Source organism: Pleurodeles waltl, chromosome 9 (genome assembly GCF_031143425.1).
Source record: "Pleurodeles waltl isolate 20211129_DDA chromosome 9, aPleWal1.hap1.20221129, whole genome shotgun sequence".
NCBI classification, from domain to species: Eukaryota; Metazoa; Chordata; class Amphibia; order Caudata; family Salamandridae; genus Pleurodeles; species Pleurodeles waltl.
The window spans coordinates 988,515,140-988,542,516 of record NC_090448.1 but is presented as its reverse complement, the minus strand read 5'-3'; the positions used below and the strand labels follow the sequence as shown (position 1 = coordinate 988,542,516).

Here is a 27,377-nt window from a genome sequence, read left to right as displayed (position 1 = left end):
AGTGCTTCCACCCTGTGGAATGTTAAATCCCTGTTTTCATTTCTTGGGTCTACTGGAATATATTGTACACATTTGGCCTGACAAAAAGTGTATTGTGTTGCTATTCAACATCTTGCATCATTTTGTCTGATTGTACAATATGTTCAATGATTCCATCTTTCAGTGCCCTAGTCATGCTACCTATGTATGTCTTGCTACATTTGCACTTTAAAACACAGAGAACATATTTTGTAAGTCAAGTAATGTGCTTTTGTATCTGCTATCTAGTAGCAGTGTTATAAAAAAGTGTTGTTTTTTATCATCTGTATATATGCACATGCGGCAAGAGCCACATTTATAGAAGCATTTATTAGCTAGTTTAAGCCAGATATCTGACAGCCTCAATAGTGGAAAGCGGGGACTAAGTATGTTTCTTAATTTATGTCCACGGTGAAAGGTCAAATTTGGGTACTTAGTTATCCATTTGGCTGTAAAATCACCACTTCTCAAGACATCCCACTAAGTCTGCTGATATCTTGACCACAGGATGTTATTAACCTACTATTATTAAGGGCTTTTGTGACTCTTTTCCTTTTTCTTTGTATTTACTTTTAATGTACCATCCCTTCTGAGTTGCTGTGCTCGGTGATCAGCATTTGTGACTAACTGTTCATCATATCCCCTAGTTGTAAATATCTCATTCATATTTGTAATTGTATTGTTTTGCAGAATTGCATGTTCCTCACTACAGTTAATTCTTGCCTTTAGCATTTCTCCATAAGGTATGGCTCTTAACTATGACTTAGGGTGCTAGCTGCTGGTGCGAAGTAACACACTACATGAGGTTTCCTCACAATACGTTTTGCTCTCAGTTTTGTTATGTTTATATGTAATTCCACAAGAAGAAATCCATCTTCTTTGAACTGTGGTTAAAGGTAAACTTCATATTATGTGATTTAGAATAGACAATTCTTCTTTTTGCTCAACAGTCTGGATCATAATAATGTCATCGATAAATCAAACCCAGTAGGAAATTATTTCTGTCCATGCTGAACTTCCAGGTCCCCAGATGTGCTTGGGAACAGCCAGGGCCCCATATGCACTTGCCCTCAAACCAATCTATAAATATGTTTGCATACAGGGAGAAAATCTGGAACCCATAGCAGTCTAGCGAACCAATCTTTGTTGAATAGCTGCACATAGTTATGCATTATGATCTTAGTCATATGTAGTAACATGGCTGTGTGCTCAAAGAAAATTGGTGGCCTCTTTTTAAAAAGAATTCTACAACTTGAATACCCAATTTGTGTGCAGTGTTAGTATGCAGAGACACTACATTAGGTGTTACCAGCGGCATTCCTGATTACCCCCCAGCATCACTCTTTAAAGTGAGTACATTCTGTGTGTTTTTAATATACAGTGGAAGACTAGAAACAAATGGCCTAAGAAAAATGTCCTCATCTTCTGAAATTCTTGTAGTTGGTGAGTTGATTCCTGGGATTATTGGGTGACCTGGTGGAAATATTGTTTTTTAGTGAATCTTAGGAAGTATGTATATACATGGTTGCCTGGGTTTATCAATTTTCAGGTAAAGGTATTCATTATCATTGATTCATTTTTTGCCTAGCCCTAGTTTCAGTTTGGTGTTAATATCTTTTGTGGTGTTTGGTGTTGCATTATTCGTTAATTTCTGATACCTGGTAGTATAACTCAGTTGTGGAAGACTCTCATTATTGTAGTCTACTCATTACATTAATTACAACAATGTTTCCCCTTTGTTTGCCTCCCTATTAAGGATATATCAATCCTTCCTAAGGCGTTGCAAGGCTTTTCTTTCTGATTGTGTTAGTTTGCCTTTTACTGAATGGTTGTTTTTGTTTTCACTTGTCTGTGACCATTTATCTAGATCATGTGATATTACTTGATAAAACACATCCAAATTATTGCCACTGGTCGAATGTGGTCTGTTTTTAAATCACTATTCACACTATGGTCACTTCTGAACTCAAGTAACTGAAATAAATGTATCATTGTGTCAGTATCTGTATCTGCATTACTAATGGATAACACAGTCATAGTGTCATATATACCTTACATAGTCAGCCAAACAGTTGTGTCTAATCATGAAGGTATCCATGGGGCCTGTTTTCACATTAAAAAAATATTTTTAGAGTTTCAACGTCTGAATAAGCTGCTAAAGGCCAATTAAAATTTTATTTTGTTTCACATCTTACACTTGGATAATGTCCCATTCCTTTTTTAAGGACTGGAATTATCTCTTTATGTAGGACTTATTCATCAAATCAAATTTATAACTGTAATGCCATTAGACAAGTCAGAAGACTGGTTATTAACTTCAAGATTTAATATCCTTATCTGGTTCTCGTCCAAGATCTGGTTTGTATTGCTCTTTTTATTTTGTGTTGCCTTCCTCTCCTTTTGTCCCTCATTGTTTTCTTGTGTTTTCTATTGCAATTGTGTCCAGATATACTATCCCCATTGTTCTCCCCCATCCCCCCACATTCTTCTGACAAAAACATTGTTTTTATCCTTCTGGTTAGATGGACCTTCTCCAGAATCTGAAAGCTTCTCTCCTTCCCTACTTGTATAGACACTAGAAGATGTTTCATTTTTATCTGGTTGTTGGACATTAGTATCTGAGGTTTTTCACTTCTGCTTAGTATGATCAATCTTTTACCAAACTTAAATATCCTCCCTGCATTGTAATCATTCTTACCTTTTCTGAGCTTCCTTGCTTTCTTTTGCTCACTATCCTCTTGATAGTCATTAATCACCTCGTGTAAGATTGCATAATTCTTTCAGTTGGCTCAGGGATATTAATTGCAGTTACTGCCTTTTCCAATTCAGGAATTTCAGTTTTTAGCTTTGCTACCTTCATGTCTGCAAATCCAATCAAAATGATCATAATACTATTAGAGGAACTGGTAAACTCTTTTCCCATCTCATCATTAAGCTTGTATCAAGATCATCATAGGTTGGAACAAATTAGAAATCTCAAACCTCTTGGGATCCTCTTTCTGTGGATATATTGTTTAAGTTTAAAAATTGAGTGAGTGAAATAAAATATTGACAGTTCAGTTTTTCTTAATCTTTCTCTCAATCCTTCTTGTTTTTCTGTTGTTATGCATTGTTATTAACCAATCATTTTCTTGCTTCATTATCTTTAAACAATTCTTCTGCTATCTTTTTTCTATCCTCACTTACAGTATCCTTCATATAGGAGAAAGGTGCTGTTAACCTCTAATTACTAATCAAATGGTTAGAAAATCGGAGTTATGTCAGCGCAGTCTAGGCTCCAAACTATTTAAATAACAATTCTTACAAAGTTTGTAATTAGGTGCTCAAAAAGATGAGAGAGCAGCCTCATGAATGCTTTCTAAGATCAGGACAATCCACAAGTAGAGGAAGGCAGTTCTTGCAAGCACACAAAAGGAGAATAATGAGTCCATCTTGTAATTCATCAAAACAGTCTTTTTTATTTCATTCCTTAGAGGGGTTAATTCCGGGTCTGGCGGTGACCACTAGACTCGGGGTGGCCACGGTAGTGGTGGTCCGATCCTCCACATTCCGACCTTGGCTGAACCTCCAAGGTCAAACCGCCAACACCGCCAGGCTGCAGTCAGCCTCCAACCTGGCGGTCCCAGCGGTTGTAATCCTACAGGGCAGCGCTGCAAACAGCGCTGCCCTCCCGGTTACGACTCCCATTCCTCCAGCCTTTCCATGGCAGTTTACACCGCTGTGGAAAAACAGGTGGAATGGGGATGCCCCTGGGGTCCCCTGCATTGCCCATGCACTTGGCATGGGCGGTGCAGGGGCCCCCATGCACAGCCCCGTCACGCATTTCACTGCCCGAATTAAGAACAATGAAATGCGCAACTGTTTCCGTCTGCCAGCCCTGTGGTGAACTTGGAATAGGGCCGTTGGTGTCCTGACGGCACTAGCGGTCAGGTAGTGGGTTGAGTTTGGCGGGCGGCCTCCACCGCCCACCATACTCAGAATGACCACCAGAGTCTTTGATCTGACCAATCTAGCCAACTAGCCAACTCGTGTTTTGTCAGCCGTTGAATCACCTTGTACAAATGTGTAAAATTACACTTCAATGAACTCATAGCAAATGGGTAATATTCCAAATATCATGATTCATCCAAAAGTGGTATTCACCACTCTAAACCAATATGCTCAGAAGAGAGCCATTTTACCTCAAGTGAGTGAAAGGAAATAAAAAATAAAAAAAATGAAGAATTACCTGAATCCTCATTTTTGTTAAAGGTTTCTTCTAACAATGGTACAACTGTTGAGTCTCAGGCTCCATGTGATTGGTTCTTTTTAGGCCCTGATCTATGTTATGCTTTAGGTTTACATGCACTCTCTGTTTCAGCCCTGCTACCTTCCTCATATGTTTCTTTTGTTTTCACAGATGTCGATGAGTGCTCAGACTATGGTGATGCTGTTTGTGGGTCCTGGAGATGCCAGAACACCCTGGGCTCCTACCGCTGTCTCATGGGGTGCCAGCCTGGATTCAACATGGTAGCAACTGCAGGAGGAGCCTGTGTTGGTGGGTACATTATTTTGAAAAGTGAGGCAGGGCAAGAACTTCCTCTGTATCAATTTGTACTCCTATGCCTCTTTCACACAGTGTTAGTTTGTGCTTCGACCCCTATGTGTCCATGTGTACTCCTTTCCCTCAGGATGTGATCCTACCATGCACAGTCAGTGCCTATTTCTGCCCCTCAGTCTTAGTGTATGCTCCTTCCCATCAATATCATGTGTACCTCTATCCCTCAGTGTATGACTCAAACCCATGCTGTTGGTGCGTGCTTAGGTTTAGTGTCAGTGAGTGCTTCTTCCCCTCATTATCTCTATGTAACCTATCCCTCAGTGTATGTTCATACTCCAAGCTGTCACTGTATGCTTTTGCCCATAAGAATCAGTATGCACTCCTATCCCTCACCGCGTCATTACAGATACTACCATCAGTGTTTGTGTGTGTGTGTTTGTTTCTCAATATCAGTACATATCATTCTGCTCAGTGTTGGTGAAGTTCACTGCTTATCCCGTGCTGGTGCTTTTCAATTCATGGGCTGATACAAATGTTCTCCTTTTTTGCAGATATTGATGAGTGTGATAACCAGACTCTCTGTGGAAGTCAGTCCTTCTGTCAAAATACTGAGGGATCATACCGCTGCTTGTGCGACCGAGGGTATGAACTCAATCCTCAGGGGACAGGCTGCATAGGTGAGTTACTTCTACTGGTATGAATGAGTTAATTTGTATAGTGCCTTTCACGAGAAAAAGTGCTTCAAAGCATCCTCTTTCGTCGCACTTTCCTTCCACTATATATACCTCTCCATTTTTTTCCAGTCCAATTCCCCAAATCAGGATGGTGGCAAAGATTGTCAAAGCATTCAGCTTGCCTTGCCAAGTGTCTTTTATCAATGAATCCTTGCTTGGAGCTTCCCCATGACATCGCTGCAAGGAAGTCCTGCTCTTTCTTGGATACGCAAAACAAAGAGGTCCTAGCTGGTGAATAAACTGGCACACTTCACCCACTTTGTAAATTCTCCTTCAAGTAAACCTTCAGTACGTCCTTCTCTTTTTTCCATTAAGGAATAAATATGTCAAAACAGAACAGTAACGCAGTGTTTGTTGTTGTGGCATAATTAGAATGACTGGTAGGTGAGGTGACCTTAGGCTTAGCAAAAACAGGAGAAAAGAACAAATTACCTACCTTCAGTAATGCTATTTCTGGTGGATAGTCACCCCAGGTGCCAGACTGGATCCAGAGATCATATCACGGCATTTCCCTCATGTGCTGGTAAGTAGCGTTGTGTGGCTCTGCATCACTTCCGTCCCGTCCTGGAAATAACATTGCAGCCACATATAACTGCCACCTCTGCACTTCAGCTTAACTTTCTTTCTTAGATATGTCTGTGCCTTATGGACTCTGATTATTAATCATATTTGACAGCGTAAAGATCGCTAAAAAAGTAACCTTTTTTAAGAGTAAGAAAAAAAAAGCCTATTCCACAGAATGGGGAGAAGGGGAAGTTGGTAAGGAATGTGAGGTTAGATAGCATGTCTACCACATAGAGCATTACTAAAGGTATGTACAGTTTTCTTCTGATGAATACTGCTAATCATGAATTCTTCACCTTGTGAATAGATATCAAAGCAGCCTCTCCAGGTGGTACGTCTGTGCAGTGGCTTAAACTAAGAAGTTCTGCAGGACTGAACAGGCAAAATGTTCCTCCTGACTATCCAGACAGTAGTGCTTTGTTAGCATGTGAACTGACACCCTCATAGCAGCTTGGCGGATGTCCAAGACAGGCACCCAGCATGCCAGCTGCCTTTGCTCTGCTGGAATGAGCCTAACGGCCTTCCAGAGGATGTTTCATGGATAATCCATAGCAGATTTTTATGCAAAGCACAGTCCATCTATAGATGGTCCATTGTTGCACAGCTTTTCCTTTCTTTGGCCAAGAGAAACTCACAGAATTGATCCTTCACCCAATGGCTCTTAGTACAATCAGTAAAGAAGCTTAAGGCTATTATTGGGTCCAAGCAATGGAGTCTTTCTTCCTCCTTGGATGAATGATGTGGGCAAAGCATGCTGGCAGGGTGATAAGCTGTCCAGTGTGAAAAGTCTTCCCAAATTTGGATCGTAAAGCCCCCTTAGTGCTAATGTTTCTGATAGACACCTGTGTGCTGACTGCAGTTCCTTTCTTTCCCCACCACCAGAAGCAGATCCGGAGCTACTTCTCATCCCCATTAAGACCCTTACCTTGAACAAAAAATTGCTTTACAGTGTGGAAGGGATATGTTACCTCCCAAAATTACAGTTTTTATGCCCTGTATGGCATGTTGCAAACAAATGTCTGTGACAGATCCTCATCAGATTTGCCTTTGGTGCTTGAAGTTGAACCATTACTCAGGCCTATAGTGGCTGTTCGTTGATAAACCCAAAGGTCATATGGAGCTGCAAGGCAAAACCCTACATCACAAAGCACCAGAAGACTGCGACCGGTCCAAGTCGAAATCTAAGTGGGACTCGGCCTCTTTCCACCACTCAGATTTCCCTGAAAAGGTGTCGGGCGGCACCATGTGCTTCAATCTTGCTCCTGTAGTCTTTCGACTTCAGAGCCGATCTTACAACTTGTGGGACTTCAGGTCGCCTATTTCCATATATCCATCCTGAAGACCAATTAGTACTACCTGTGGTTCATGGTGAGACAGGATTTTCAGTTTGCTGTGCTACCCCTTAGTCTCAAAGTGATGGCAGCGGTGGCAGCATATCTTCGTTAGTCAGGGGTACCAGTGTTCCCCTATTTTGACATCTGCCTGGCAGTGTTCCCTCTAATTCTTTTCATCTGTGTGCGGTAATGAATGGTGCCTGTGCACAACAGTCTACAAGAAGAAATGCAACAATTAGCAGTACAAGGGTGCACAGTGTTGGAGGTATCAAAATTAGCTATTTTTGACCCTCCTAAGATTTGTTTGACATTAAAGATAAAAAGGTACATATTGACTCACGTTTTGCTGTATTCAACATTCATGGACTCTCTTGTACCACTCTCTGCATGTGATTTCTAATTATGCAAACCCACATTAATTGCTTTATGAAAATAATGTTTCTATACCATCCTGGCTGTTTGTGTGCAGACCTTTCCTACATGGCTACTGCCTTCATGTTTCACATATCCTAAGAAGGCATAGTCTACAATTTTGGTTCAAATGCAACTTAATTTAATCTACTCAACTTCCTTTGATGATTCATCATGATATAAAAAGTTGTTAATTTGTTTAAAGATAATCTTGGCCTAAGCAATCACCCAATGTGGCTTTACATTTATTCTAGGGACTCTGTTGATATTGTGGGATGGGGGATTAATGTGAAAGTCTTGCTATTCTCCTTAGCCTTGTGCATCACACTAACACTGGGGTACATCAATAAAGCCTTGTTGTGTTGTTAGTTGGGTATTAGCTAAGTAGTGCATTGGCATTGGAGTTCTGCAGGCCATGAATGAAGACCAGTAAGTAGGTGTCATGTCTGCTCACAGTGCCTCATTGGAATGAAGGAGTGAAGGGTATGTAACACCAGTGCTCAGTTTCTCTTTCTACCCAGACATACACACTACATAAGCTTACCAACCAGGTCCAAAGAAAGTAAAGGTACAAGGGGAAGTGAAAAGCCCCAAACCCTATACTTCACAGTTGTAATGCACAGCAGTAACAAGTAGGTAACACTATGAACAAGTGGCAAGATCATCAAAAAGCAAAACTGCTTTATGGCCCATTTTATTCCTTTGCATCTTAAAAACTTTAAAAAAAAGCATATTTGCATGAATGATTTTAACAAATACATTAACACATCAATCAGCTATATGTGTGAACCCCCATGCTAGAGTGATGAACAACACACACACAGTAACAGAGCACCAGGCACATAATAGTGCCACTTCTGTCATTACATCCATTAGTTTTGGGCATCTCAAATTCCAGGAACAAGAAAAGGCACACAATAAATCATGAAGCAGGTTACCATTAGACTTGTTTCTGAGATTCTCATCTGTTTAAACAACTGTTCTTGTTGTCTGAAGTGGCATGCATGCTCCTAGAGAAACCCACGGTATCGAGTGAAGGGAACGTATTGGCAGCCTACAGTATTTGTAGCCATAGGTAACCACCTAGTCCTTATACTTCCCAAAATATATTTCAGTTTAATTTGAATCTTGGCCAAAGTTGTATGTGGCCCGTGCATGCCTGTTCTCTTTTTAGCTGTGCAGTTTCATGTATGTCAGAGTTACAGAGAACAGTTTGTGCCATAGGGTTCTCAACACTGATCATAATCCAAAGACAAGAAAGAAATTGAGTATGGAGCCATGTTTTCACAGGCTTTCTAAATTTCATGTGTCTCTGTGGATAGTCGAGATGCTCCCAAAGAAGGTGCCATACAGTTTGCTCTGTAAGTTTTCAATTCATTTCACAGGCCATGCTACCACCAAAGCAACCATCCCTACCCACCACTGCTGCGGGATCATTTCGGTTGTCACATCCACACTCTCGATACCCTGAGACACTGCCATCCTTGGAAACTGTTGCTTCTCTAACCCCTCACCCATACTTTATATCTTCATCTCTCTTGACAGCTCAGGAAAGAGATGATACACATCCTTCACATTGTCTACCAGCAATGCACTGAACAAAAAAGACTCCTGTGGGCGCTTATGATATGGTTTAAAAGGCATTTTTTGAAGAGAACACACCTGTGTTATATTTCCTCCCTGACATTTCCAACAATTGTATTTGCTTCTGACTTTGAGCAGATTCTTGCCGGAAAATTGTAAACCTGTGTTTTTTCCTTCTGTCATTAAAACTAGTAAGATCTGTTCATTTGGCTAGTGCTTTTGCTCAAAGTAAAATCCAAAGTTAAGCACCTCAAGATTCAATCTGTAACCTATAGACAGGCTAGTTCAACATATAGCATTGGCAATTAAGCTCAGATAGTTAAAGCACAGAGCTCTGAGTACATACTTGCCACAGGACTGAAATATCACAAACGTTTTGGAGGGTTAATGTTGCTGCTGAAGATTACTACATGTAACATACAGGTCATGAGTTCAAATGCTAAATGCAAAGCCTGGAGGATTCCAGCATTTTTGTAGATGCCCTTTTGTAACCTGCAGGTCAGACGTTCTTACACATTTCTGGCATAACTGAGTGTCTCCTGCAAATATTTATATTTAATGAAAGGGTCATATAAACAGGGCCACTGGAATTATGTGGCAGGGCAGTACGAAATTGTATGGCAGCGTTGACTACATTATGCAAGAAAAGGCCAATTATGCAACATAATGCAGCACATTTTTTCATAATATTACTTCATTACTTCATTATTTTATAACTTTTTACACATGGCAGTACTGTTGGGGCAACAAATTTACATTACTAGTACCAGTTTAACAATCAAATACAAATACAGTTTAACAACCAAATACAGAAATAAGCAACTGAAAGATGACCAGTTAACTTTTGCGAAGGGCCTTCCACTGTTCACAAACACGCTACAACGTTTATAGGAACTTTTGATTTGCGTTAGAAACACTTTTTTTAAATCTGCAGATTATGCAGCAGATGATGGATTATGTGGCAAATATATAATTATGCTGAAAAAAAGCAGCAGCTGCTGAATTGAATAATTTAAGTGGCCCTGGGCATTAGTTTGAATTATTGTGGGTCTAAGCGAGGTTTCATTTTTCGAGGTATTCAGTTTGTTGGTAATTTCAACATAGTTTAAAACCCAACAAAATCGGATTGCAGTTTCTGTTGTATAAAGATTCATTTGATAGCAGTTTACACAGGCACATCTATGGATAAACTGCATTGATTTGACAAATCATATTAAATTAAATGTCTACATATTTTTCTATGCTTTGTACTGAAAAAAAGAAGTTGCGCCATTTATTGTATCAAACAATGCTGCTCTTTCCTAATTTCTGTTCTTTACGCACATTTCCTTCAGAATTAATTTAGGAGGGCAACTTTGGGGCTGGGGTTGGTGGCTGGCTTCGATTAGTAAATTGTGGCGGTGCCTCCTGCTGTGTCGATTGTCACACCTACTGAAGAAGCCAAGTCTTGTTAAATGACAATACTAATTACCCATGAACTGAATCAGTGGATGCCTGATTCCGTCTTTTCTTTTTTTTAAATAGTAAATAGTGGGCTGAAGTTTCAGGGTACAGAAACCAGTTAATAAAAGCTCAAAATCAGGGGAAGACATGGGTAACACACAGTGTCCGAGTCAGCAATTATTAACATTCTTGACTGTGGTCAAACACCAGGCGGGGAACACTATTTGTGTGCAAGTTGATTACTGTGCTTTGCAGTGTGACACATTTTAAATGAAGTTGCACGTGCTAAAGAAGACATTCACACTGCCGTTCTCTGTTTTTTTATTTTAATTAAACAGCAAATAGTCTCTCCTAAAGTTTGGAACTTCGTGCGTGCTCCTAGTGACACTTTTGGGTGCCAGAAAAAAGTAGGCGGAGCGCGCGCACACGTACCCAGCCTACAGGGAACATAGCCAGCTGGTGAAGGAGGGCTCGCCCAGGTAGTTGTCAGCCACCTCCAAATTATGGCAAATGGCCTGTCATCTTTGGGGTTCACTATTAATGTGCCGAAGTCACATCTGACTCCTTCTCAGACAGTCCCCTTCATCAGACCCATTCTGTACACATTCTGGTTTTGTGCCTTTCCTTCAGGAAAGAGAGTCCAGGACGTTCAGGCTATGATCTGGATCTTTCAGCCTTGGTCCTAAATTTTAGTGAGGTTGACTTTGAGGTTGCTGGGACTGATGGCCTCATGCATTCTGCTGGTTGAGCGTGGCAGGTGGCATATGTGGGCTTTGCTGTGGGATCTCAAGTCTCAGTGGGCCCAACATCAAGGGGACCTTCCTGACCATGTTCAGATTTCTATAGGAGACTGCAAAAGATCTGCAGTGGTAGTTACTGGACTGCGACTGGGTCAGGTTCTGTGTTGGGGTGACCATTTGGGAGATGTGGAGATAAGAGGCCTCTGGTGTCTAGTAGACCCCTGGATCCACATCAACCTTTTGGAGTTCAGGGTTATTCACTTGGCGTTAGAAGTCTTCCTTCCATCCATCAAGAGGAGGCTGGTATCTGTGCTCACGGACAACACAACCAACATGTGGTACCAACATGTGGTACTGCTACAGACAAGGCAAAGTGGGGGTCAGGGATCCTATACCTGGAGGCCTTTCACCTCTGGAAATGACTGGACCACCAAAACATCTTCCTGGTGGTGAACCACTTGGCAGGATCATTGAATCCCAGGGTGGACAAGCTCAGTCATCAGCACCTAGCATATTATGAGTGGAAGTTGCTCCCAGAGGTGGTGTGAGGTCTATTCCGCGAATGGGGAGAACTCCATCTGTTTGTCACCGCTGAGAACATGCAGTGTGAATACTTCTGTGCATTGGAGTTTCCAAGGCATCTCTTTCTTGGATAAGCATTCTGCCTTAACGAGAACTCGAGACTCCTGTATGCGTTTCTGATGATACCATTCCGACCTTAGCAATCTCCACCTTCATGCTTGGAGACTCAACAGTGACAGCTGAACACCTTTGACCTTCCTCAGCAGGTGGTTGGTGTCATCTTGGCAGCCAGGCGTCCCTCAACAAAAACTGTATGGTGCAGTACTTAGCAGATATAACCCTCTCACGGCAAAATTATGTGACATTTTGTTGTTCGTTTTGTCCATACCCCGGCATGGCCATGCTCTGGGCACAGTTAAAGGGTACCTTTTGGCACTTTCAGCCTTTTTGTGGTTGACAATCAGAATCATTGTGTAAGTTGTCATGTGCTTTTCGAAAGGTTTACATCATTTGTCACCTCCCCTTGTCATGTCACAGTGAGGCCTTAAATTGGCCCTCACGTTTCTGATGTACACACCATTTGAGCTGCTTTACAGCTGCTGCGTCTCATACTCCAGATACTGTTCCTCGTCGTCATAACATCAGTGCAGCGTGTGAGTGAGCTTCAAGCTCTTTGTGTCAACTCGCTGTACACCACCTTCTTCCCAGACAAACTGGTTTTGGGGACATGGGCATCTTTCCTGTCTACATTTGTGATACTGTTCCACCTCGGCCAAAGCATCCCCTTGACAGTGTTTTATGCGCAGCCTCAGTCCTCAAAGAAGGAGGAGAGACTCCCTCTCTTTGGCCTCTAAAGAGGATTAAGCTTTTACATCAGTCGTAACAAAGACCACCGGGTGGACGATCAGCTCTTTGTGGGGTTCTCTGGAGTGAGAAAAGGCAAAGCTCTGCAGAAGAGAACCACCTTTCCCATGGATCATGCTCAGCATTAAGATCTAGCTAGGTAGCTAAAATGCTCTTTAAAGTTATACAGCTGAAGTGTATGTTTTATATGCATCCTCATGTCTAAGAAAACAAATTTCTATTGTTGAGAGGGTTTTATAAAGACAGCTTTAGGAGTAAAGTTCAATAAACAAAATGACACAAAAATGACAAAAGTCCAATTAGAGGAACTGTAGATAAAACTTGTTGTAGGAAGTTGGCTCTGTATGCATTATTTCAAAGTAAGGAATAGTATGCACAGAGTCCAAGGGTTCCCCTTAGAGGTAAGATAGTGGCAAAAAGAGATAATACTAATGCACTATTTTGTGGTAGTGTGGTCGAGCAGTAGGCTTATCAAAGGAGTAGTGTTAAGCATTTGTTGTACACACACAGGCAATAAATGAGGAACACACACTCAGAGACAATTCCAGGCCAATAGGTTTTTGTATAGAAACATATCTTTTCTTAGTTTATTTTAAGAACCACAGGTTCAAGATTTACATGTAATACTTCAAATGAAAGGTATTGCAGGTAGGTACTTTAGGAACTTTGAATTAGCAAAATAGCATATACAGTTTTCACATAAATCACATATAGCTATTTTAAAACTAGACAGTGCAATTTTCAACAGTTCCTGGGGGGAGTAAGAGTTTGTTAGTTTTTGCAGGTAAGTAAACCACCTACGGGGTTCAAGTTTGGGTCCAAGGTAGCCCACCGTTGGGGGTTCAGAGCAACCCCAAAGTTACCACACCAGCAGCTCAGGGCCGGTCAGGTGCAGAGGTCAAAGTGGTGCCCAAAACGCATAGGCTTCAATGGAGAAGGGGGTGCCCCGGTTCCAGTCTGCCAGCAGGTAAGTACCAGCGTCTTCGGAGGGCAGACCAGGGGGGTTTTGTAGGGCACCGGGGGGGACACAAATCCACACAGAAAGTACACCCTCAGCAGCACGGGGGCGGCCGGGTGCAGTGTGCAAACACGCGTCAGGTTTCCATAGGTTTCAATGGGAGACCAAGGGGTCTCTTCAGCGATGCAGGCAGGCAAGGGGGGTGCTCCTCGGGGTAGCCACCACCTGGGCAAGGGAGAGGGCCACCTGGGGGTCGCTCCTGCACTGGAGGTCGGATCCTTCAGGCCCTGGGGGCTGCGGGTGCAGAGTCTTTACCAGGCGTCGGATCTTAGAAGCAGGCAGTCGCGTCAGGGGGAGCCTCTGGATTCCCTCTGCAGGCGTCACTGTGGGGGTCGGGGGGGCAACTCTGGCTACTCACGGTCTCGCAGTCGCCGGGGAGTCCTCCCTGAAGTGATTGTTCTCCACAAGTCGAGCCGGGGGTGTCGGGTGCAGAGTGTCAAGTCTCACGCTTCCGGCAGGAAACACAAGTTGTTTCAAAGTTGCTTCTTTGTAGCAAAGTCGCAGTCTTGGGTGAACAGAGGCGCTGTCCTCGGGAGTTCTTGGTCCTTCTAGATGCAGGGCAGTCCTCTGAGGCTTCAGAGGTCGTTGGTCCCTGGGGTGAGCGTCGCTGGAGCAGTGTCTTTAGAAGTAGGGAGACAGGCCGGTAGAGCTGGGGCCAAAGCAGTTGGTGCTCCATCTTCTCTGCAGGGTTTTTCAGCTTAGCAGTCCTCTTCTTCTTAGGTTGCAGGAATCTAGTTTCCTAGGTTCTGGGGAGCCCTTAAATACTAAATTTAAGGGCATGTTTAGGTCTGGGGGGTTAGTAGCTAATGGCTACTAGCCCTGAGGGTGGGTACACCCTCTTTGTGCCTCCTCCCGAGGGGAGGGGGGCACATTCCTATCCCGATTGGGGGAATCCTCCATCTGCAAGATGGAGGATTTCTAAAAGTCAGAGTCACCTCAGCTCAGGATGCCTTAGGGGCTGTCCTGACTGGCCAGTGACTCCTCTTTGTTTTTCTCATTATCTTCTCCGGCCTTGCCGCCAAAAGTGGGGCAGTGGCCGGAGGGGGCGGGCAACTCCACTAGCTGGAATGCCCTGGTGTGCTGTAACAAAGGGGGTGAGCCTTTGAGGCTAACCGCCAGGTGTTACAGTTCCTGCAGGGGGAGGTGATAAGCATCTCCACCCAGTACAGGCTTTGTTACTAGCCACAGAGTGACAAAGGCACTCTCCCCATGTGGCCAGCAACATGTCTGGTGTGTGGCAGGCTGCTAGAACTAGTCAGCCTACATGGATAGTCGTGTAAGGTTTCAGGGGGCACCTCTAAGGTGCCCTCTGGGGTGTATGTTACAATAAAATGTACACTGGCATCAGTGTGCATTTATTGTGCTGAGAAGTTTGATACCAAACTTCACAGTTTTCAGTGTAGCCATCATGGTGCTGTGGAGTTTGTGCATGACAGACTCCCAGACCATATACTCTTATGGCTACCCTGCACTTACAATGTCGAAGGTTTTGCTTATACACTGTAGGGGCACAGTGCTCATGCACTGGTGCCCTCACCCATGGTATAGTGCACCCTGCCTTAGGGCTGTAAGGCCTGCTAGAGGGGTGACTTATCTATACTGCATAGGCAGTGAGAGGTTGGCATGGCACCCTGAGGGGAGTGCCATGTCGACTTAGTCGTTTTGTCCTCACTAGCACACACAAGCTGGCAAGCAGTGTGTCTGTGCTGAGTGAGGGGTCCCCAGGGTGGCATAAGACATGCTGCAGCCCTTAGAGACCTTCCCTGGCATCAGGGCCCTTGGTACCAGGGGTACCAGTTACAAGGGACTTACCTGGATGCCAGGGTGTGCCAATTGTGGAAACAAAAGTACAGGTTAGGGAAAGAACACTGGTGCTGGGGCCTGGTTAGCAGGCCTCAGCACACTTTCAAATCAAAACTTAGCATCAGCAAAGGCAAAAAGTCAGGGGGTAACCATGCCAAGGAGGCATTTCCTTACACTTGTTTTAACATTTTAAGTAGAAATAGCGACAAGAAAACAACGTACCAATACTAGTCAATAGTCACTGTAGAACAGGACCATGCGCAATATGGCCAGGTTTCTCCTGGTCAAAAAGTTAACCCTCTGATTTTAGTCCTTTAAGTCCCAATCCACCACTAGAGCACTTTTCTAAAGCTCCCCAGGCCCTTAAAGTGGCACTTAGAGACACACGAAGTGGCAGAAAGAGGCCAACAGGAGGGTCCAGTCCAGGTCCAGTTACCACTGATCAGCTGGGCAGTTACAGGAAAGGCTTTTCTGTAGCTTATGTCATGTCCCTGTAGCTTTAACTGTAGGTGAGCCTTGTCTTTGCGCTGAGTACAAGTGAGAGAGCAGGACCAGTACTCAAGGCTCCTCTCAGATTGCAGATAGCAGGTTCAGCCATCTTCTGATCTTTCTCTGATCCAGGAGGGTTCTGAAGTGTGTGCCTGGAGGTGCCACATTTATTCCGGCACAAGGTAGTGGGTGGTAATTCTCCCCTCAGAAGCACTAACCAAATGGGTAAAGCTTTCCATGGCTAACCCTACCCATTTTGGATATTTTCAAGATGGATGAAATATTCAGTCAAACTAAATTTGGGCTGTGAGGGCAAGAGGTGTGTGTGGAGATATATATATATATGCTTGTATAGTTATACAGGGAGTGCAGAATTATTAGGCAAGTTGTATTTTTGAGGATTAATTTTATTATTGAACAACAACCATGTTCTCAATGAACCCAAAAAACTCATTAATATCAAAGCTGAATATTTTTGGAAGTAGTTTTTAGTTTGTTTTTAGTTTTAGCTATGTTAGGGGGATATCTGTGTGTGCAGGTGACTATTACTGTGCATAATTATTAGGCAACTTAACAAAAAAAAAATATATACCCATTTCAATTATTTATTATTACCAGTGAAACCAATATAACATCTCAACATTCACAAATATACATTTCTGACATTCAAAAACAAAACAAAAACAAATCAGTGACCAATATAGCCACCTTTCTTTGCAAGGACACTCAAAAGCCTGCCATCCATGGATTCTGTCAGTGTTTTGATCTGTTCACCATCAACATTGCGTGCAGCAGCAACCACAGCCTCCCAGACACTGTTCAGAGAGGTGTACTGTTTTCCCTCCTTGTAAATCTCACATTTGATGATGGACCACAGGTTCTCAATGGGGTTCAGATCAGGTGAACAAGGAGGCCATGTCATTAGATTTCCTTCTTTTATACCCTTTCTTGCCAGCCACGCTGTGGAGTACTTGGACGCGTGTGATGGAGCATTGTCCTGCATGAAAATCATGTTTTTCTTGAAGGATGCAGACTTCTTCCTGTACCACTGCTTGAAGAAGGTGTCTTCCAGGAACTGGCAGTAGGACTGGGAGTTGAGCTTGACTCCATCCTCAACCCGAAAAGGCCCCACAAGCTCATCTTTGATGATACCAGCCCAAACCAGTACTCCACCTCCACCTTGCTGGCGTCTGAGTCGGACTGGAGCTCCCTGCCCTTTACCCATCCAGCCACGGGCCCATCCATCTGGCCCATCAAGACTCACTCTCATTTCATCAGTCCATAAAACCTTAGAAAAATCAGTCTTGAGATATTTATTGGCCCAGTCTTGACGTTTCAGCTTGTGTGTCTTGTTCAGTGGTGGTCGTCTTTCAGCCTTTCTTACCTTGGCCATGTCTCTGAGTATTGCACACCTTGTGCTTTTGGGCACTCCAGTGATGTTGCAGCTCTGAAATATGGCCAAACTGGTGGCAAGTGGCATCGTGGCAGCTGCACGCTTGACTTTTCTCAGTTCATGGGCAGTTATTTTGCGCCTTGGTTTTTCCACACGCTTCTTGCGACCCTGTTGACTATTTTGAATGAAACGCTTGATTGTTCGATGATCACGCTTCAGAAGCTTTGCAATTTTAAGAGTGCTGCATCCCTCTGCAAGATATCTCACTATTTTTGACTTTTCGGAGCCTGTCAAGTCCTTCTTTTGACCCATTTTGCCAAAGGAAAGGAAGTTGCCTAATAATTATGCACACCTGATATAGGGTGTTGATGTCATTAGACCACACCCCTTCTCATTACAGAGATGCACATCACCTAATATGCTTAATTGGTAGTAGGCTTTCGAGCCTATACAGCTTGGAGTAAGACAACATGCATAAAGAGGATGATGTGGTCAAAATACTAATTTGCCTAATAATTCTGCACTCCCTGTAGTTAGGACCTAGTTTCTAGGGAAAAGACGTTTTTTAACTTGCCTATATCGTTGGCGCCAGTTAATGAATCTTCAGGAAACTTTTCAAAACAATTTGATGCTCACTTGAGCTGCTCTCTGGAAACTTTTGGGGTGATCTGTCAAGCGGGGGCTGAGAAAAAAGGGGAGTTCCAAAAACGCTTTTTTCCCATTCATTTTTTATAGTGATTTGGAACAACAAAAGCGCTGGAACCACTGGACGGAATTACACCAAATTTGGCAGAAGGGTAGCTCTTGGTCCAGAAAGCGACCTTTTTGTTATTAGGTGTAAATCCAGTCGTTTTTGCGTAATTAAAGAAAATCCAAACTTGTATATATAAGGACATGAAGGCTTTGCAAACCCTCCTGATCTCGTGCTGGGATCTGATTGGCTGCCAAAACTTCAACAAAGAAGTGTTGGCAGCCATCTTGGGACTCAGCTTAAGCCGAGTCCTGGAAAAAAACATGAAAAATAGCAAAGGGGCCAGGGTGTGGACACCCTGACCCCTTAGTTCTGGTGCTGGGATCCCAGAGGGACCCCTCCAGAGATAAAAAGCATTTTTTAAAAATTTTCACCACAAGTCACAACTACTCTAGTGAAAATGTAAAGAAAACAAGCGTGGGCTCGCGTTTGATAAAGCTGAAGAGCTTAGGTGGTCCCGGGGGCATTGCCATTTTAATCAGGGGACTGCATGCTCCCTAGGGCACTAATGAAAACTAATGCGGGCGGCTGCCCACCCCCGTCACCGCAGCTCCAGGGACTGACACCTCCCAGGGCACCAGTGTAAATTATTGCAGGGGGGGCACAGCCCTGGGAACTGCCACCTCCCTAGAGCACCTTTGTGGGGCTAATTTAAAAAGAGTTAGGGGTTCTGTCTCAGACCACCAGTCCCAGGGACCACCACCTCCCTGAGGCTATTTAGTTTGAGGGAGTCCACACCGCACCCCTCAGGGAGCCAATAGAGGCCTTGAGGACCGCCACTTCCCATAGCTGTTTGCTGTGACTTGGTGGAGGCTTATAGCTCCCACAAATTTACAGCAAACACTCCGCTCGGGAGAAGTGAGAGCTGTCAAACAGCTCTCACTTAATGCAAGCAGAGGTTTCCTCTGTTTACCTGCCTCAGAGATGCAGACAAGGAAACCGAAGAAACATTGCTTTCACAGAGAGGGAGCGTGATAGCAATGCCGGCTCCCACAGGAAGAGGGGAGCCGGCTGGGACCGCAGGTGCGTTCAGGCTCCCCATGTTCCCCAACATTGTCACTGAGTGCCCTGGGGGCACCCTGGTTACATGTTGGGGCCCTGGGGATGGGTCCCCTGGGCTGAGATAGGCTCTGAGGAGGGGGGCCAGGCCCTTCCCCCTAACAATTTGGTACGGCCCCTCGCCCCAATAAAAATAAATAAATAATTAGGCTGGGCTCTGGGAAATGGGATCCCTGGGACCGAGATAGGCCTGGGGGAGGGATGTGTGGCCCCCCAAAAATTTAATATTTAGGCTGGGCTTCAGGGGATGGGGGTCCCAGGGGCAGAGATCAGCCTGGGAAAGGAGGGCCATGCAGGTTTGGGCTGCTAGAGGGGATGGCAGCAGGGCCTGCCCACTGGCCCTGAGTCCAACCCCCACTGCGCATAGCCATAGACCATGTACGGCACAGGGTTGGGATGTTATAGGGGTTGGCCTCAACCTCTGCTGCCAACTGCCAGGTCGTGCGCGGTGGTGGTTGAATTAACGTATAGTAGTGAAATATTACTTTATGTTTAAAAGGGCGTAGAAATTCACTGAAAAAAACAAAGGTTACCAGTTATAATTAGGAAATAGAATAAAAAAACACATAGAAATTCAATTAAAAAAACAAAGGTTACAGGGACATTATAGTTAGGCTCACTTTTAAAAAATACGAAACCATAGAAATTCATCAATTATAGTTAGAGTTATCTCGAATAATTTAAACTCGTGCCATTAAGGTAACTATAACTCGCGATCTCACGTCATGTTATTTTGTGTATTGATGTTGCCTTGTGCGCCCTAAGTGGCTAGGGTATGCCCAGATGTGGGTCCCTCGCTCCCTGCACCACTGGATTCAAGCTAGCCTGGATGATGAAGGGTGATAACTTTGAAACTGATCCCAGGATGCATGTTTCCTGTCCAGGGAGGACCTGGCCTGGCAGTTCCGGCTGGACTGTTCCCATGGGGAACAGGGTCAAGGCTGATTTGCTTATGGCTGGATCCAAACTGGGGTGACATGGCGAGCAAAATAACGATGGATTAAACCCAGAGCTGTGAGGGGGTAAGTGTTTGAAAAGTTTGAACACTCCGTCCATCATTTTATTTTGTGATGTGATCTTAGTATATTCCCCATCCATCACAGACCATCAGAAACATGTCAGGGCTGTATTGCAGCAGTTACAAGACAATAATCTCTATAACAAATTGGAGAAATGTGAGTTTCATACTCCTAAAGTTTCCTTTTTGGGGTATGTTCTCTCTTCACAAGGGTTTAGTATGGACTGGCAAACGGTGACAGCTATTATGCATTGGAAACCTCCTAGAATGTTGAAAGAAGTACAGGCTTTTCTCAGATTTGCCAACTTTTACTGTTGATTTATAGACCATTTTTCCACCATGGTATCTCCCATAACTCAGTTGCTATACAAAGGAGCAGTTTTCAAATGGACAGAAGCAGCAGAACAGGCCTTCCAGCAACTAAAAAAGTATTTCATGAATGCCCCCATTCTGCCACACCCTGATACTACACAACCATGTATTATAGAGGCAGCTGCGTCTCAGGTGGTTGTTGGGGGTGGGGGGGGGGTCTTATCACAGAAAAACAAGGAGACAGGGGAACTATACCCAGTAGCCTATGCCTTTCACAAACGTAGTTCAGCTGAAGTAAATTATTCTTTTGGTAATAAAGAACTTTTAGTCATCAAGGAGTCCTTTGATGAATCGTAAACTTATTTGTTGGGTGCCATACATTATCACTGTTGTCACTGATCTTCGAAATCTTAAGTTCTTGAAGTCTGTTAAGGCTTTATCCATGAGACAATTATACTGGATGCAGTTCTTTACTGCCTATAATTTTGTAATACTATTTCAAGCTGCTAGACAGCATGGGAAGGCAGATCCCTTGCCACGATTAGGACATGAAGTAGAAGACCAAGAATTCGAAAAACACCCAATCATACCTCCTGACTGTATCCTAGGGGCAGTGATATCTGAAAATTCCTTTTTGGCAGATGTATCTAGAGCACAACATAGCAGAGAAGCATAAGAGATCCTCCATAAACAAGAAATATGGCAATAAACAATATGCATTATGTACTGAATGGTCCTTGTGTTCCCACTTCGGTCTTACAGAAACAGGCATTGTAGTAGTGTCATATTCACATACTGGTAGGGCATCCAGGAGAAAAGACAACGCTAACATTGGTTAGGCATCATTTTTGGTGGTCCACACTTGTGACTGATACTAAACAGTTTGTACAAAGATGTGCTATTTGTGCTAAAAATTAAAATTTTCATCAAGCATCTGCTGGCCTATTACATCCATTAACCACCCTTCCACACCCATGGCATACCATCTCTCTAGATTTTATAGTTGAACTGCTCAAGACAAACCACAGTTATACTACAGTTCTGGGCACGGTAGACATGTTTTCTAAAATGGCTCATTTTGCACTGTGGCCAGGTGTACCAACTTCTAAGTTACTTGCAGACATGTTGTTTTACAATCTGTAATGCGTTTGCATGAACTACCTTCCATTGTATTGTCTGATCGGGGCCCTCAGTTTGTTTCAAAGTTTTGGAAAGCCTTGTGTGGGGTTTTACAGATAGATATCCATCTGTCTACAGGTTACTACCCACAGACTGACAGAAAGGGTAAATCAATGTTTAGAACTATGTTTATGTGTCAAGTACTGAGTGATACTGCAGAGTGGGATACGTTTCTTTGGGCTGCTGAGTTTGCCTACAATAATGCACAGCACAGTTGCACCAAGGTTACCCTGTTTCAATGTAATTATGGTTTACATACCTTATTTCTGTTACTCTCCTCCACACATACTACTGGGGTTCTGGCAGTTCAGAAATATGCAGATCAAATGAAGGTTATCAAACAAAAAGCACAAGACAAATTAGGTCAGGCTAAGGTAATGTATAAACTGAAGGCAGATGAACATCGAAGAGCATGTACCGATTATCAGATGGGAGATCACGTTTGATAATCAACACAACATCTCAATTTGAAGGGCCCATGAAAATTTCAACCATGGTATATAGGCCATTATCTGATTATCAAGAGGATTAATGATGTAGCCATGAAACTGTAGTTGCCTTCACCAATACAGGTGCACCCTGTTTTTCATGTGACCTTGTTAAAGTCAGTTGTCCATGGAACTGAATAAAAAAAAAAACTGTGTTTATGGTTGATAATTGTTGAACCTGGCCCTTTTTGCATGGTCACCCCCAAACATTTTGCCTTTCTTCTCCTATTTTTCTGACATCTTTTTGTTGGCTCTAAGACTCTCAGCACTTCATCACTGCTAATCAGTGAAGTGCATGTGCTCGCCCTTCTAAACTTGGTATGCTTGGCTTACACCTGATTGGCACATTTAATTTACCTGTAAGTCCCTTGTAAAGTGGTATCCCTTATACCCAGGGCCTGTAAATTAAATGCTACAATTGAGCCTACAGCACAGAATGCGCCACCCACAGAATTAGCCTTTCAAACCTGTCTCAGGTCTGCCACTGCAGGTCCTGCATGTGCAGTTTACTGCCACAGGGACCTGGCATCTACATTTACTTGCTAGGCCTGGAGCTCCCCTTTTACTACATATAAGTCATCCTAGCTAGCCCTGAGGGCAGGGTGCTGTGTATGTAAAAGGTAGAACATATGTCTTTATATACTACATGTCCTAGCAGTGACAGCCTATTTCGTTTCCTACTGTGCTGCTCCTCTCATTGGAGTGCATTGGAAATGCTCTAACATATGTCTAAGTGGTATTGTCTGATCTGTGAAGGGTGGCATAGGCATGTTTGGTATGGTTGGAATAGTAGTGAGAAATGCTGCTTACTGGTATAGATGTTTTTTATATTAAAATTGCAGAAATGCCACTTTTAGAAAGGGGGCATTTCTCTGTGCTTATGACTCTGGTGTTTTGTAGCTTGACTCCAGTCCACGTCTGGGGCAGGCTGGCAGTTGGGCTTTGTGCTTACTTCTCAGACAGCCAGTACACAGGGAGGGTGGTGGTGTAACAGGATTGCAGCATACTGAATGGTCTTCCTGGGCTGGGAGAGGGAGATGCGGGACGCACTTACATTTGTATAGGCTGTGTCCAGCCCGCACACAAAGGGCTTGTCTACTCCCTACTGATGTCTGGAGCCAGTGCTAGAGAAGAAGGGGACATTCTTGGAAGCAGTTGGTGCTGGTTGGAACCCTCTTTTGTGGAAGCTGCACAAAATAAGTATAAGTACAGGGGGCTGTCCCTCACAGTTTGAGACACTGAAGAACAATTTATGGACTGGACACTGGATGCTGCCAGAGGGACTCACCAGGAACTGCCTTTGGACTGACCTGTTAGGTCACTAGAGGGACTGCCATGCTCTTTTCTGGACCCTTGTGCTGGCCTGCTTTCCTGGACCCTGCAGCCTTGTGCCCCCACAGCTGTCCCCAGGGCTGGGTGGTGTGCCTCCCTTGCTTCCCTGCATTTCTGGTGCTCTGGTACTGTTACCTTCTGCTGGGTAGAGTGAGTGTCCCCAGCTATTGTGGAGCATGTGGAGAGTGTTCTGGCGGCCTCAGTGCGAGAAGAGCTCTTTATCCCTTTTTCCTTGGCCGAGCATGAAGAGCGATCCACCCATTTTCTTCTACAGTGCATGAAGAGCGTGTTTTACTTTAATTAGGGACTACTGTGGGCGCGAGGAAGTGGCTTTTGTCACCCTGCATGTGGCGACCCCCAATTTCCCCTGAGAAGAGTGAAGAGGAGCCAGTCGGCAGCCTTTTATGGAGCATGGACACCGCGCACTCCTTGTTGGTGCCCCAGGGCCTAAGCAGGGATCCATTTTGGGAGCCCGTCACCGCCGCCAGGAATACACGGTGCCTGGCTCTGCCCCGGGGAGCCACACCCACCTCTGCCGCAGTCAGTCACAGCTTTCAGAACGACTGGGAGGAGACCAGCATTGCCACAAGGTTGCTGGCTCAGAGGTACAGAGCGCGGCATGGTGTGCATACCCAAGGAACCCTTCCTGCCCAGTCCGTCCGCGTCCCTGATGGGTACTGTAGGGCACGGCCCCTGGGGAAGAAAGTGGCTGCTGGGTTGAAGAACTGCACATCGGGGAGGACAGGGCAGAGCGGTTACCTCCCTTTTCCTCCCTCCCCTTTTTCAGGAGAGGCTCCCTGAGTGTGGGGACAACGGGGTGTAAAGGACACGGGTTCTGGGTGTTTGCCGGCCCCGGGCGAGACGGGGTATTTTCTGGGTGGCGACCACCCGGGTGGGGAGCGGAGTCGCAGCCCTTAGTACAAAGAAGGTACTGCAGTCAAGATAATAGGAGCTCTGAAGCTCCAACGCACCAGGAGAGTGTTTTGGGGCAAGTATCATGCACCTTCTGAAAGAAGTGCAGGTGCGCGGCAACCCTTGTGAAGGGTTGAGCAAATGATTGCAGGCACCTGATTACTTGATTAAATGCTCTGGTGAATTACACAATGCATCCTGGTAGTGGTAGTCCTGCACATTTATACTACATCTTTAGTAGACAATCATTTCTGCCTTAGTAGGTTGCTGCAGCCAAACACACAATAAAGCACATTTAAAAACCTCAGTAGGCGAATTCAAAGCACAGTTACCGAGTTTTGCTGAAATTATTCCATCCTGTTGCTCTTTATATGATGATATAGTAAAGTCAGACAGACCTGCTTTCTATCTGCAGTGGTGCTGCTTTCACGGCTGGACACTCCGTTAATTATGTGCAAAAACAAGTTGTCCTCCAGACAAAAGCGCACTACAGAAGATGTAGTATAAATGTGCATGACTGCCACTACCAGGATGCATTGTGTAACTCACCAGAGCATTTAATCAAGTAATCAGGTGCCTGCAATCATTTGCTCAACCCAAGCATTTGGCCTGTGACCAAGGACGAAATGTCTGAAATGCATAAGGCCTGGAAAATGTGTAAAGAATTATTTGAATGTTACTGGCTTTGCAGCTTTCCAAAATAAACTGCAACCTGTTGAACACTGATTAAGCTTATGAACTATATTGAGCATATGTTTCATTGCCATTTGCTACCTAGAATTTTAGAATCTAAACACCTTAGGTAGGTGTTAAAGAGTACTGATTATCTCCATATATATTTATATATATATATATAATTGTGTGCATTTTCTCTCTTGTTAATAATTTTGAGTTCTGTCTGTAGATTTAGGCCCTCATTACAACCCTGGCGGTCGGTGATAAAGCCGGCAGTAAAAAAAAAGGAATTATGACCACGGCGGAAACCGCTCAGAGAGACAGCCACTTTAACACACCGACCGCCACGGTGGTAGCAACAAGCATCATGGCGATATCTGCCAACAGCCAGGCGGGAGGCAATGTACCGCCCATTGTATTATGACAGGCCTATCGGCCACCTTTTCCGGGGCGGTACCAATGACATCAAAAGCACTGCGGAAACAGAATACATAAGTCAAAGGACTCCCCTCTGGAGACTCAGGGAACAACCACAACGCAATGGAGCCCGAGTTGCACATTTTGCCGATGCCCGTCTACCTTTTCCTGCACTATGAGCAGCAACACCAGCGAAGACGACCACAGTGGGTACTGCTGCCTAGCACACAAGGGAGGGGGAGGAAAAAGAGATTGACACACGCACGCAACACCCCCACCCCCAACACCATGCACACAACCAGATGCAGAATTGGTAGATTTATCTTTTTCTTTTTTGTTCCAAGTGTGAGTGAATGAGGCAATTGGCAGACTTCCCAGCCTATATTTAATGAACAAGGATCTTGACAATGCAACACTCACATAGACCAAGAAATCTTGAATTTGTGGACCACACTTGAAATTCAAATAATAATCAGTGAGACTGCCCTTGGGAACTGCCAAGATTCTTGTACTAAGGAAAGATTCCCAATAGGATAGCTGGACAGTTTCTCTAGCACTTTCCAGAATAGATAGGATGTGCAGCCAACTTTCCATCAAACCTACTTTGATAAGACAAGTTTTTACATGTTGTATCCAAGGAATTTTTGAAGGCAACTGGTTGCCCAGGTTTGCGTTTTAGCAATCTCTGTACAGGGCCAGATCCTCTGTCATCTAGAACCCTACCCAGTAGAAGACCGGTTTCAGACAATCTATATCTGAACTTTGCCTAAGGTTTAAATTGAACCTTAGTGGTAGTAATGGGGCACATTTCGGGAGTCTCAAGAGAGTTTTAATGAAAAGATTTTCACTTCTCTCTAAGGGGCCAAGATAGCAACAGACCCACAAATCTGCCCCATATAGAGCTGCCCCACACGCTTGGGGATTGTATATTTCCAGCACAGATGATATGGGATAGGAAGAGGCCCAGTTAGCAAACCTAACAATAGACCCAGCTCTGTGCTTTAAGGTCATTGTGCATTTTGCTATCTGGGCGGACCATTTGTGGAAGTCACTCAATCTCACACCTAGATAGCCAAATTTGTAAACTCTTTCCAAACCGTCTAGGAACACGGTTCCCCTTGTTTTTTTAATGGCTGAAGACCATGTACTTTGTTTTGCTGTTGTTTATTTTGAGGCCATGATCCCTGCAAAAACAGGCTGAACTTCCCCTTCAAGATACTCAAACCTCCTGCTGTTTTGGAAAGAAGGAGTGTATCATTTGTAAAGAGCAGACCTGGAACTTTTGAACCAGCCAATTTACGTTAGTCAGCCTCGCTATCCAAGAGATAGGTAATACAATCATTAATAAATAGGAGAAAGGGTGTTGGTGCCAGGATGCACCGCTGGCGCATTCCTTTCCTAAATTGTGCCCAACCCCCCACGTGCTGCCAACCTATACCACAGTGAATCTGCAGATCAGCCCAAAAAAAACCTTTGGGCTATTTTTGGTCCATGATGGGTCCAGGACCCCTCCATTTGTCCTGTGGGGTCAGGATACCTCTCTCTGTCTTATCTCACTTATGATTTTTATTTTCCCCCAGCACTGAGACGATTAACAAAATAGCGGTCACAATTTTTCTCTCAGGTTGAGACCAGCCAACCAGGACCTTGCTTTGGTGCGTAGATCCAGCGCTGTGGATCTGTGGTAGATTTGCACCCTGGATAGCTATATTTCTTTTTCCTTTAATATCTCAAAAATTACTGAATGGATTTATACCAAATTACACAAAGGGCTTTT

General features: G+C 44.1%; 1 protein-coding gene across 5 annotated transcripts in view; it reads left to right on the top strand.

Annotated features, from left to right (window-relative positions):
• The window catches only part of LTBP2 (latent transforming growth factor beta binding protein 2), a 1,514,902-nt gene that overhangs the window by 1,183,910 nt on the left and 303,615 nt on the right, over window positions 1-27,377 (top strand). For all 5 annotated transcript variants that reach the window (XM_069208495.1, XM_069208492.1, XM_069208494.1 and 2 more), the window contains 2 exons: window positions 4,418-4,555; window positions 5,110-5,235. In XM_069208495.1, coding sequence (XP_069064596.1) covers window positions 4,418-4,555; window positions 5,110-5,235 — 264 coding nt within the window. The remainder of the gene's footprint in view (window positions 1-4,417; window positions 4,556-5,109; window positions 5,236-27,377) is intronic.